Source organism: Nestor notabilis, unplaced genomic scaffold (assembly GCF_000696875.1).
Source record: "Nestor notabilis isolate BGI_N333 unplaced genomic scaffold, ASM69687v1 scaffold36128, whole genome shotgun sequence".
Taxonomy (NCBI): domain Eukaryota; kingdom Metazoa; phylum Chordata; class Aves; order Psittaciformes; family Psittacidae; genus Nestor; species Nestor notabilis.
In genome coordinates, this window is record NW_009941212.1 from 19,567 (window position 1) to 33,113 (window position 13,547).

Consider the following 13,547-nt stretch of genomic DNA (forward strand, 5'->3'; position numbering starts at 1 on the left):
AGGCCATTGCTGAAGGAGTGGAGGAACAGCTGGACAAGAGAACAAAGCAGGCAGTGGCACCCCTTGGAGGAAGGAAGGACCAAGCCCCAGGAAACAGCTGATAGAGCTAAACTCAGCTTGTTTTTTTTCCTCTGTTCAACAGTTCTTGTGCCATGGCAAACAAAAGATAGACATTCTGATTTGCTTTACTGTTTGGTTTTTAATATCTATCAAGTTTGTTTTGCAGAGATCTGTGGGAAAAGGTAGAGACAGATCTAAATCCCATTTCTCGTCATTTGCCTGTTTCTGTGCTGATGAAAGCTCTAGAGAGTTCTGTGTTTTCTTCCCTGCCTGTGCTAGAAGCTGGGATAATGGCGGTGTTTAAGGGACTTTCCCTTCTCAGGACAGCAATCTGAAGAGGATGTCTGAGCATACTTACACTGCGGGCCTCGGTCTCCCCAGAGCTGTGGTGTGCCAAGTACCTGTTGCCTGTACTGGGAACTGAGTGCACTTAGTGCTTCTCAGGATCACATCTTGTATTATTGAAAGATTATAATTTTTATTATAATAGTGACCTTTTAAAAATTTATGCAGGATCTCATTTCACAAAAGAAACATTTGTGTGCTTTCAGATGAGTCATTTCTACTATGCCCTATCAAACCCACTCAAAGCACTTAAGGGAACTTCTTCACTAATGTATCTGAGGACAACATTTGGTCATTACATTTAGAGGATTATTGCAAAATTGTATTTTGGATTGTTCTCAAGATAGAGAAATAAAGGGAGAAGTAGATTTTTTAACTGTTTTCAAAAGCAAGTCAATGAAAATTTAATTGACTGAAATTTAATTACTATTTTTGTATTTCAAACAGCACATGCAAGTTAAGGCATCCTGCTCATTGTCACAAAAGACAATATGAGATGGAGAGCAAACAAGAAATAGCTGGTGTAGCTCTGACTAAACTACACACTGAGTTGTGTGCCTGTGTGGGGCAAATGATTTCTGCCTTCTGTAAAAAGTTTGGATAATAGAATATTCTTTGGCTCCTTTGTGATATTTTTTGTGGTGTCCCATTAGACACTTCCAGGTAAATGAAGAGGTAATTGCATGTGTATATGTGTCACTATAAGATCACTTTGAGCCATCGACACATACGTTAAATGGTTCCTGGTCTTATCAGGAATCCTAGATTAAAAAAGAAAATAATGTGCTTGGTCTTAGCATCAGCCAAAATCTAATGCACATCCTAGTGTAAAGTTGACAACAAAGGAACTCAACTTTTGGGGAGGGTGTGTGTGTTTATTTTCCCTGTTTCCCTTAAAAGAGTGAAATTTACGCATGTAAAATAAGATCTAGTAAGAAAGTGGTTTTCGGTTAATACACAACTTCTGAATTTACTTGTAAATTGTATTGAGTGAAAGCAACTACAAAATCATACAAACCTAATGATTTTTTGTGTGACAAACATACCTGTAACCTATAATTAAGGGTATCTATTCCAAGGCATGGTCAGATAATTCTAACTGAATTAAAACTTCAATACCAGCCTATGGAAAATAGAGCCCTTTTCAAAAATAATGTGTTTCTCTTTTCATGATATATTTTAATTCCTTTGCTTTCTGTTCTTTATTTTTTTTTCCCTTTTTACATTTGAGTATAATTTACAGTATATAAGTCTACCCCTTGGGCTGCTGAAAGTAACTTATTACTTTGATTCATTTTTGCTTTGGGAATCAGTGGATACATTTTCCACTTAATAGGCTGGTTTTTGCTGCTCAAATCGCACTACTGCTAGTGAGAGTTGATAGTTTAAAATTTCCTTTCACTAAGTTTGTTTTACCTGTTTAAATAAACCTCTTCTGAGGCTGCCTTTCATGTTGCCACGGGATCTCTTTTCTTGGAAAGATGATCGGATTTTTGACATCTTGTTCTCTGTAATGATTAGTGCAGGGATGTTAGATTTTAGCTTCCCTCTAATACTATCTATTCCCCAAGAAATAGAATTAAATCTTCATTTGAAAGATGTATGTTCTTCCAGTTCCAGGGGTTGAATCATTCCTTTATTTGTGTTCCCCAATCTTATGGCTTTGTCATCTTTCTTCCCAAATGGTTTGCCAAAGCTCCACATATGTAGAAATAAGTGGAAAAGACTAAAATTTAAGCTCTTTCCTTCCTTTTTTCAAATTCTCATTTTGATAAGGTTGCAGAGATCTATGTATTTCTTCCCCCTGCTTATGTGTTTCTTTCCCGCTACACATCAATGCTGACTACTTGCAAAATGTGTTTGTTTCTACTATAAAATGGTGATGTGTCAGTGGGTTTTGAGTCTTGGGGATTATGAGATTAAGTTTAGATTCCTGCTTCTCAGCCTTGTTCCTTCATTATGATTATAGAGAAGCTTCAGGATCGGTAGATTTGTTCTAGGATTAGGTTTCAGTTTTGATGAAATTCCATGAGAAAAACAGCTCTCATAAAATTCTGAATTGGAAAGGTTTGACGCATCAGAGGAATGAGATGTGTTTCTAGACTTCTCTCAGATTGAGCTGGATCAGTTCAATAACAAGTCAGAAGATTTCAGTGCTACTGATTGAGAATTTTGAACCTTAATTGTTGTTTGCAGTAACCCCATCCACAGTCTTTCACTTCAGTCTGAAGGGAAGCTGTTGTTGGGCCATCTCTACTTTTTATTAAACTGTAGTCATGAAGTCATCTTGGTCTGTGATTATGGTCTTGTTTTCTCTCGTGTTGAGTACCATGTCAAAGTACAGTATTCTTCCGTATGGGGTGACCTACTGAAGGTTGTGTGGAAAATGCACATGGCAGAGACTGAAGATACCTGGCAGTTATGTCTTATGAAAAAGTGGAAGGAAAGAGAGGCAGTCTGAAAGTAGCTGCCTTGAGACGCAATTACGACCAGAGAATTCTGTCTTCTCCATGTCAGATTTATCCAGTTTCTGTATGATGATGCTGACGATGATCAGAAAGACCATACTATACTGTAGGGTACATTTTGATGATGATATGACTCATCAGTTCTTCAAGGCGTTAGTGCCCCAGCTTCATCTCAGTAAAAATTATTGCTTCCCAGAAGGGGAAGGAAAAAAGAAAAGACAAAAAATATTCCAGAAGACTATTTAGTGTCTGTGTTCACTAACCTGCAATGAGCTCTGTGGGCATCCATTTGTACCAAACTTTCCCTTCTGCTTTCAACCTCTCCTCTCCCTTCCAGGTTTCGTGATCTTCTGAGGCCAGATGGATTGGGGCTCTGTGGTCTGTATTTGAGCAGTTGACCCCCTTTCTGAATGGAGCAATAATTGTACATAGAAATGTAATGCTATCATGGTTTCTCTCAGTATTATTTTTTGCTTAGAGAAATTCAATGCAAACAGTACAAATTACCTGTGGAATGATGTCAGTGGCTGCAGTGCCCTTATGGCTTTTCTGTACTTTTGTGGTTTTAGTAAGAAAGGGAATGGTTCACTTTTAACCTTTTATCTTGCTTTCAGTCTGGCTGATATTTTTGTTTTTCTCATCTCAACCAAATGGACAATTTTTCTCTATATCCCTAAAAGTGGAAAAAACCCAAACCACCCCAAACCTAACGAAACACAAAAACACAAGGAAACCAAAGTGGATTTAATTTTCCATCCATTAGGTTTATGCTGTAATTGATGCTAAGATATTCCCTCTTACATTGTTTACAGTAGAGTACATGCCATAATGTGTAGAGGCATGACTTAAAAATACTGTGCCTGAAGTTGCAAAAGTTAGAAGAGTTACACAGACCCCATAAAGTAAAATTAATCTGTTGAGCTGTGCTTTTTACAAACATAATTTGCCCAAATAAGCCCTGGTTTTAGTTTATCTTTTTCTAACTGTTTTGCTTTGGGATAAATCTCTGTCACTACTTGTGTTCTGGTAGCAGTAATAATGAATTGAGCAAACTTTATGTTAAATAAACTTTAGTGGGATTCACACAAACATAATTTTTCATTGTAAATTGTAAAACTAATTGAACATCAGTCCCAGTATTTCAAAATGGTAAAAGAGGTTCAAGCAACTTCTGAAATAGTTACCAGTGTTAGCTGGATCTGGGAAATACGTAAAATAAGATACAGCATCAGATGTGGAAGGAAATGTTGGGTCAGCTCAGGGAATGCTGTTTCAATTGAAATATCATACCCGCAGTCATGTAACAGTGCAGCAGAAAGCATATGGAGAGGTTGGCCTCTTCTCTTCACTCCCAGGTGAATCAGTTCCCTGGACTACTTCTCTTGAGGAAGGGTCCGTTAGTGCTGTATATGAGTAGTAGCCTTTATTCAGAGAGCTTTTTTTCAGTTAGGAAATATGAACTTGTTCTCTACCTGAATGCCTGTAGTTCACTAATTATGATTTTCATAAGTTTCCTTTCTTACAATGGTTTTAAGAGGTTTTTCTTGGCCCTTGGTGGAGTATTTCCTTCCAGAAGTATTTCCTTCCAGAAACCAACAGGGAGTGAGAGTGAAAACTTCCTCATGCAGCTCAGCTACCAGTTTGATGAGAATTTTCTCATGGACCTGTTATAACTACTGCACAGGGAGGGAATCAGTGATTGTCTGATATTTGTCCTTTTTTTTATCTTTTCAAATTGATTGCTAATTGTCTTTACAGGAAAAAGCTGGCAACACTGTCTTCAACAAGAAAAAATAGTAACATGGAAGAAGAAAGCAAGTTAAACATTTATTTAAAAACTCAACACTTTAAGGTAGAAACTGCACAGACATTTCACCTTTGAAGAGCAGATTTAAGACAATTTCCCTATATGCTAAGATGTTTAAAGACAGATACAGTCCATATACTAAACCAGTTACACCTCAGAGTTTCTCGATACAACATATGTCAATTGCATTACTAGTATTTTGGAGGAATTATAGACTAGTCTGTTTAATTGTATGCATTTCATTACTGACATTATACAGTAAACCGGTCTGTATGTTTGCAATAGGCTGGGACAAATGGCTATATGGCTCCGGAAATCCTGAAGGAAGAAGATTACAGCTATCCCGTGGACTGGTTTGCTATGGGGTGTAGTATTTACGAGATGGTCGCTGGGCGAACACCATTCAAGGATTTCAAAGAAAAGGTCGATAAGGATGAGGTTAAAAGAAGAACTCTGGAAGATGAGGTGAAATTTGAACATGCCAACTTTACAGAGGAAACGAAAGATATTTGCCGGCTGTTTTTGGCTAAGAAAAAAGAGAGTCGTTTAGGAAGCAGGTATGCCTTACTTCTGAAACTCAGTAGAAGCCAGATTAAACCTGCAAACAGTATTATTATTTTACAGATTGCTCAAAATGAGGTTAGATCTTTACTTTCTATTAAGTACTGAATTTCCCCTTTCTCTTCTAGGAAAAGATAGGTAGAAAGTTTTGAAGAGAATATGGAAATAAATAATTCTGTGGCAATTCTTTGTCCATCCTCAAAGTTTTCATAGGAATTCCCATGGTATTTTCGGTGGTTAGACTCTACGTAGTTTTGGGAGAAGGGAGCTGTCTATTTTACCTGCATTTTCTTTCCTTAACATAATGGATATTCAAGTAGATACCTGCATCTATGCTAATGCAGACTGAATGCAGAATCTTAGGCTGTATCACTTACTGGAATGATGTGGGCAAAAATCCAAATCTGCAATGTGGATTCTCTTCCCTGCAGATATCTAACTTGCAAGGCTGCGTCATTGGCTTCTTACTGAGGAGACCTTAACCCCTCTGCTTGACTCAAGTGCTTTAAAAAAAATGTTGTAGAGTTCCTGGTCTTCCTGACTCATCCCAGGGAGAAAAGGGAGGAAAATAATACTGAGCACTATTTCTTATAACGCAAAATATTTTGGGGGATTTCAGGGGTGGCTTTGGGTTGATGAAGACTGAGGGATATGTCCATGGCTTAGCAATTTCAAGTAACTTCAATAAGAAGAAAATTGGAAAGTTAAGTGTTTTAATAGTTAGCTTGTAATTTCTCTGATCCCTGTGATGTCTGTGTGTGTATAAAAAAATTTAGTGCATTTCTAATGAGACAGATTTGGGATCCACATTTGCAATATAGGCAAAAATAAAAGAAATACAGTAAAAATGAAAAAAAAAAATCCCAAAACATATAGGAAACTGATAGTACCTGTCTTGAGAATACATCATTATTTAGATCACCTATAAATACAAATATATGTATGAGGTGCTTTTCCAGTCTAAAGATAGAATAGACGCAGGGACTTAATGAATAAACACAGAGAGTCTTCTAAATCTGTATTTCATAACAATGTGGAACAGTTTTGCACAATGTTAGTCATATATTTGCCTGAAATGATTACCTTTAGTGAAAGGTAATATGTAATTAATAGACATATTCTTATGATTCTAGTGCTAAATGAAGACAACTGCTCTTTGTGCCTGATGAGTTTTCCTAACAGCTCTGCAAGGCTGCAGGGAAAAAAAAAAAGAAACTTTCAACAGCACACTGAGTATGTTTGATACAAGATCTGTGTTATTTTCAATATATTTAAGGATCTTACCTAAAAAGAAATTTAATACAAAACTAGAATGCTTTGCAGACATTTAGTCTTGCAGCATTTTTGAAGCGAGTAGCAGAAAATTAAGTTTAGAGATTCTTAGTGACTTAGTTCATTCAGCAAGTCTGAAGCAAAACCAGCAACAGACTATTCACTTACTGTAACCACATTCTCTTTGCCAAGGGAATCATTTACAGTCATTCTGACTGCTTAAATGTTACATTATTTCTCAGCAATGGGAGAAATGTACACAGAAAGGTAATTGCACAGATTATTTTTTATTTTTCTGCTATTTGAGGTACTCTTATGTGCTGTACATAGAGAAGGAAAGCAATATGATTTATACCATGCTCGGGAACGATACAGAATAAAAGCCTGCATGTACCTTTTAAAGAGGGTGATACTATTCAGGACAGCTCATCCTTATGTAAAGATTAGCACTGTAATTCTACTAAGGACAAGAAGACCTTGAGTTATCTACATAAGTGCCTGTTGCATAAGTTAAAGCTTCCCAAGGACAGCTTTACTTTGTACACCTGACCTTTTAAAATTCTCCACTTTTATTGAAGGACAGTGTCACTGGGTAACTCAGGAATGACATAACCCTTTTTCTCCACTTAAGCTTTTTGGTATCTCAAATCCCAAAATCCCAAATCTATAAAGTGTTGGTTTGGGGTTTTTTTTCTATTATTTTGTATTTTTATTGGAGAAATAAAGAAATTACAGAGTTCAGATGAGTTCATTTGCTCTTCCTATTTCAGTTGCGTAAACGTGCAGTTCACTCTGGAAGAGCTTGAGCTCACCTCCAGCTAGTTGGAAGGTGCCTCAGTTGGTTCCAGTAGATGGCGTTCCTGTAGCTTTATGGGTTTAAACGTTTTATGGTTTTGGTGGTGTCAGAAAATACATCAGGAGGAGAAATACTGCTGCAATCCATTCTGGAGCCTTCAGCAGCTTCTGGTGCTTTTTGGCTTATGTAACAGAAAAGAAAAGCGAAATAAAGTGTAATTTTTGTGGGTGCATCTGTCCAGTAGGAGTGTCAGCACTACCAGCTCTATAGTGTCCCAGGACACTCATTAATTTGAATAGCAAGTCTAAATGCATTTCAAGCTAACAGTGAATGTAAATAAATCACACCAGGCTCAAGGGCTGCTCAAGTTCTTGATTATCACTAGCTAGTTAAGTTAGAAGATGATTTTGCAAGACTATATGCAGAAGTCATGATTCCTGTTGGCTTAATCTGTACATTCATAATCATGTTCATATGGCTCCTTTGGATTGAAAACATCATTTTTTCATAGGCCAGGGTGCCCACATGGCAGCATCTATTGTTCTTCAGGCTGTGTTTTAGCATCCTCGTCACTGTGGTGTACAGTGGTTAGTGGCTGCTGAAGAAGAACTGGGCAGCAGAAGCATAAACTGACAATTCTATAGCAAGGGAGCTGAAAAGTGCAGCTGGTAGTTTCCTCTCAGCTGTGCCTGGATAGCACCAATGCAGGCTAGAGGCACAGCAGGATGACATATGAGGAACTGGCAAGAGTAGCAAACTAGAGCAGCTGTTGTGCATATATAGTATAAGGTCTTAAAAAATGGAGATTTTCGGTAGTCACACAAATGTACTAATTCTTTATGGTGCTTCTACACATTTGCAAAGATAAAAATACTTGCCAGAGGTTTGCATTACGTTTTGTTCATCTCAAACATTGTCTAGAAATACATGAGGGCTTACACTTAGCTAAGTATATGATTTTGTAAGGAAGTGGGGAAAAAAGCAACATGTTAGCAACCACCATTTTTCTGGGGCTGAAAACCAGACAATTTTTTTCCTTTGTTAACCATTTTCAAGACCAGTGTATGCATAAATGCATTAAAAAAAAAAAAAAAAAGTGCATAGGTGTAGAAAACAGTGGTCCTCTCTTCTCCTCCTATCACTAGAACTCAAAACTCAAACTTTGTATGCTGTGATGCTAGAGGCACTATTCAAAAGCTGTGATCATTGGTCATGCACACATTCGAGGCTCAGACTATTCTTATAACCAGAATATCCTACAAGTTTCTTTCTGGGTCTACAATGAAACAATTTACTGTTTCTTTTACAGCAAAAGTTCTCCCCGAGCTCTGCAGTTGTTTTTCGGAAGATACACTTAAAATATGTTCTTACAATTATTTTAGTCCTTTCTGGATTTTATTATTGGGTTTTAACAGTATTAATGAAAGATTGTGTTTGTGACAGTAGCACACATACTTTTGCTACTATCATAATTTGTGAATCTTATGCTTAAAATGTTTGCTAATTTATAACAGTAGTTAATTTGAATGAACAGACTCATTAAATTTGAGAGTGCTTATTAGGGCGACACAACTGAGCTTTATGATGTAAATACATAACTGCTTTGAATGAAAATAAAACCAGAAATGTCATCTGTCACCAGTACCCTGTTCAGACTGTTGTTCCCCAGAGTCAGTCCCTGGATGTATTAAACTCAAGACTGGGTACATTGGGATAATAGATATTCTGATCCTAGTTAGTATAGAGCCAACCATTGGATTTTCATTGTTGGACCGTAAATCCGATGCTTTGTCTCCTCATCCTGCTATATTTTCAGTTCTGGTTAAAGCATATCTTTGGATATAGGTATCTCAGTGCACTGGCAGAAGCAGCACTGCAACTCTTGAATGGCACCTTGCCCAGACTGATTTCCCTGAGAGGCAGGGTAATGAATAATGGGCTCAGGATATTGTTCTCAGCTTTGCTTATATTGTGCAATGCAGTGTTCCTTCATTATGAAGAAAGGAATTGCATTGCATGAGATACATATCATTGTCTCCTTTAAAATACTCTCATGTGTATAACACAGACATCCTCTGTTTGTCTAGAGCAAAACGTCATACTGATTAACAAACTTTTGCTTTATTGCAGAAATGAAGATGATGACCCAAGAAAACATAGTTTCTTCAAAACAATAAATTTCCACAGGCTAGAGGCAAACCTTATTGACCCTCCATTTGTGCCAGATCCCTCAGTTGTCTATGCCAAAGATGTTACAGACATTGCTGACTTCTCTGAAATACGAGGAGTTGAGTTTGATGACAAAGATAAGAAGTTCTTCAAAAAGTTTGCGACAGGTGCTGTCCCTGTGGCCTGGCAGGAAGAAATTATTGAAACGGGACTGTTTGAAGAACTGAATGATCCTAACAGAGTAGATTCCGGGAGTTACGCAAATGGAGGCGAAGCTAAGTCAGGAGTTTGTTTGTTGTTGTAAATATCACATAGTTAACAGAAAAGAGTAGCACCCACGTCAGAACTTTCTTGTTCTGACACTGTTTCAGAAACTCAGTGCATCTGTTTAAGAAACACCAATCAGTGTAATATGACATTTACAGGCTTTGTAGGACCACCAGCTGTATAGACTATATTACTTTCCTTTGCTCTAACAAAGGAGATTGTATTTTTTGTTTTATTGGAGAATTACCAAGATGAAGAACCATATTTCTCTAAGAAACTTAGAATAATAGAAATTCAGAAATACAAAAAGCAATCATAAAGTGAAGAGGCAACACCTTTTGAAAATGACTGACTACCATTTTGAATACAATGATTTGTTGGTTTTCTTTCTATCTTCTTTTATTTCTACTAACGTTTCCTCTTTCTTCTACAGTTTTCAGGAAAGATTTTTAATTTTTGAGTAATATTCTCAGTTAGACAATGGAGCTCATATACCATGTCAAATGTGGAATCTTATTGGTTAGCCAGACTGTCTGTTGTTTTCTTAATTTCTGTTAGCTTTTGGATTATTTGATTGTAATATGTTCAAATTGTCATAAAATGTAAAAAAGGCTCTACATATCACTAGGAAATAAGACCGACAGGATCAAACTATTCAAAGTTGATTTTAACAGACCAAAGATTGCACCAGTTTAATGGAATAAAGAATTTATTTATTATTATTAAGTGTATTCTTTTAAGTGGTAATACCATATACAAAGAAAATGTGTTTATAAGTAAATACACGTTATTTTTGACAGACAATTTTAAACTTTTATTAGGTTTTCTGATAATTTTTCCATATTTTCATGATAAATTAAGCTATAAACAGACGAAAGCAATTTTAACTGTTTTTTTTTCCAAGACATTTATTTCAGTGCAATATAAATTTTAATTCATTAGTTGCAAAATGCATTATACTATTAAGTGCTGTATTGGTGGAAAGGTTATGTGTGCAAGTTGACACTATCTTTAAATGTTTATTGATTCTTATGAAAATGTTGATGTGTTTTATTTTCCAATTTTACTACCACCTAAATTGAATTAATTGGAAACATCTTTGCAAATACTTGCTGCTGCTGAAGTGTATTACTCATATGATGCATCCTGCCGATTTTCTGTGGTAAGAAAATAGGTGGTGGTTGTTTGCAGCAACTTTTGAAACTGATTCTGCATGCTGTTTCCTGTAGTCTGTGTAGCCATCATTTCCATTGACTAAAGTGAAAGCTGAAACTGTTTGAAAAAAACACACATCCCCCCTTATTACAGCTGGGTGAGACCAGTAAGTAATGCTGGCATCAAACTTATGTCCCAAACTGGTACACCTCAAATCCATAGAAATGCCATTTTACAGTCCTCCAGAGCCATAAAGCAGGACTCTGAAATTGCTGTACGTTTTCCAGTGCATAACTAATTTTCAGTGTATACATGTTTCTATATGGAAAAAGGTTATGCATAGACAGAAACAGAATTTAATGTCATGTCAGAATCATATACCCCTATGATACCAGGTGTTGCAAGTCTGGATTTTTCCAAATGTATTGCAATACTGAGATCTGTGATTTCAGGGCGTCATGTGCACAGAACTTGAAGTTCTTTAAGCTGGGATTTATTGACACTGTCTGTCAATGAGATACTGTAATGTTAAGTGTTCCATGAATCATTCAAAGCAGCACATCAGAAGTCTGATAATGCACAGTTTGGCACAGTGTATGACAGAGAAGAATGTTAGTTCGAAATTATTCATTTTAATTTTCTAAAATTCTCTATTTCAGAACGTGGACAACTGCTGTTTGCACTGTGAAGAGAGAGCAGAGCAAAGATTATGTCTGTATTTCTGGTAGCATTTTGAGTGTGTCTTTTAAACATTCTTTTCAACTTTTAAGGAATCTGTTGAATGCTTGGTTCATTTGTTCTTCCTGTCTCTGTAAAGTTCCTTGTTAAACATTCAGGAAGATATTTCACCTTAAACAAAACAAAGCCAGCGATCCTAAAAGATGTACGCATTTGCTGAATTGTCCTATTGCAGCCAGTGATACTACTCAATGTGAGTAAATTTAAATAAATATGCAAGTGTTCAAGATCAGAGCCCAAGTGAAAAGTATTGACCAAGTCATTAGATGTTTATGATAGAAAATGAGGGATGAAGTTATGGGAGGAAAATAACCTTGTGGTTGTGGCATACTTAAGTTCTTGTGGCAAAAGAAAAACGTGTAATTTGAAACGGTTATTTTTTTCTTCTAGCTGTCTCTTTCTCCTGTGCCAGCTTTGTGGTGTCTCACTTGCCTGCCTCTTTTTCAGGCAGATAAAATGCATTCAAGTGTTAATGTAACCTAAAAAACTAGATTGTGAACTCGATTGCGTTAAATGTCATCTGTGAAAGGCTACCGAGTGCTCTGGCCATTCTGCAGTGACTATACAGCAGTGCTGTCTTTCCTGCCCTGTTTTACTTAGTACTGCTGTTAGAACTACTTGATGATTTTAACTGTAGAAGGCTGAAATTTGACATTCATAATGGCTTGAAATCTATTCTTACAAGAACATAATTTAAATTACCCTGGAAAACACTGAAGAAAGGCTGCTGGCACTGAGAGGGCATGAAAGGAGAAGCTTTCCAGTGTATCTCAAGTCCAAATTTGCTTTGATAGCATCCCTGTTACCCTTACCAATACCCCTCCAATTCTAATGAGCACAAACAAACAAAACGAGGTTTAGTATTAACCTGATGAAGTCATTGTTCACAGAGATAATTTATTAGTGGCAATAAAGCTCTAGCTGTGTATCTTCAGTTGTATCGTGGCAAAGGCTTATTTAGTCAATAAACGCCCTGTGTTGCAGCAATTAGTTTGCTTTTCTATTCCAGTGCAAAATAGATATAGTAATTGGAACCTGCGTGCGATTTCCAGGCTATCAGGTAGCATCTGTATGGCAGTTTTGCATTAATTTAAGAGCCTCTTAGCAAACATAATACTTGAGACAGTTATTTCTTCAGCCATAAACAAATGAGAATACAGAAAGCAAAATGGAACTAAGACAAGATCTCTGGTTCGAGCATGTAATTGCCTGTAATTGTGCAGTGTAGGTATAAAGGGATGTGTGGTTTTATATGCTTTTAATATCAGCATTGGTTTTTACTAATAAAATGCTCATGATACTGTATCTAAAACATTGTTGCTTTTACAGCTTCTAATGATACATATGTAACATTTTTCTGATCTGAACATCCACATCTATGATTAAGCCAAGTAAGTATGCTCATGTCATTTACCTTAAAATGTATAAATTGCTTCTTTTAAGCTATGATAATAATTTTTATCTTTTTATCATAAGATTTCTAATACCAGAAGATTTAAATCCCTTTTTGTATCCACTAATGAAATGCAGGAAGTATTTTATGTGCAGTGTTTTTCTCTACAATAGGATTTAAATTAAGATCTTAGCAGCTATGGCTCATAGCACTACAGAAGCACTGAAAATCCTGCCAGTTCTGGGACTTATGCTAAAAGCCAAGCATACATTTTTTTTCCAAGCAACAAACACATCAATTTCAAAATCTATGGATAGCAGAAATTACTGGCTTTCTGTAGATAAGACCTGTCACTTGTAATGTTATGGGTAAGGATCACCTCTGATCACTGTGGCTCAGAGAGTACATTTGAAACATTGCGTTATGATAGCCCTAGGGATTTTTACAGACACGTTAGGGAATGTACGGACAGAAAGTGAAAATAAATGCAATTAAGCATGCAACTTTTTATAATTA

The 13,547-nt window shown here is 36.5% G+C and overlaps 1 protein-coding gene across 1 annotated transcript in view; it reads left to right on the top strand.

Moving 5' to 3' along the window:
* Positions 1–9,782, top strand: part of GRK7 (G protein-coupled receptor kinase 7) — a 20,453-nt gene extending 10,671 nt beyond the window's left edge. Inside the window, exons 3-4 of the mRNA XM_010020750.1 lie at positions 4,966–5,237; positions 9,440–9,782. Coding sequence (XP_010019052.1) covers positions 4,966–5,237; positions 9,440–9,782 — 615 coding nt within the window. The remainder of the gene's footprint in view (positions 1–4,965; positions 5,238–9,439) is intronic.
* The last annotated feature ends 3,765 nt before the right edge of the window (positions 9,783–13,547 follow it).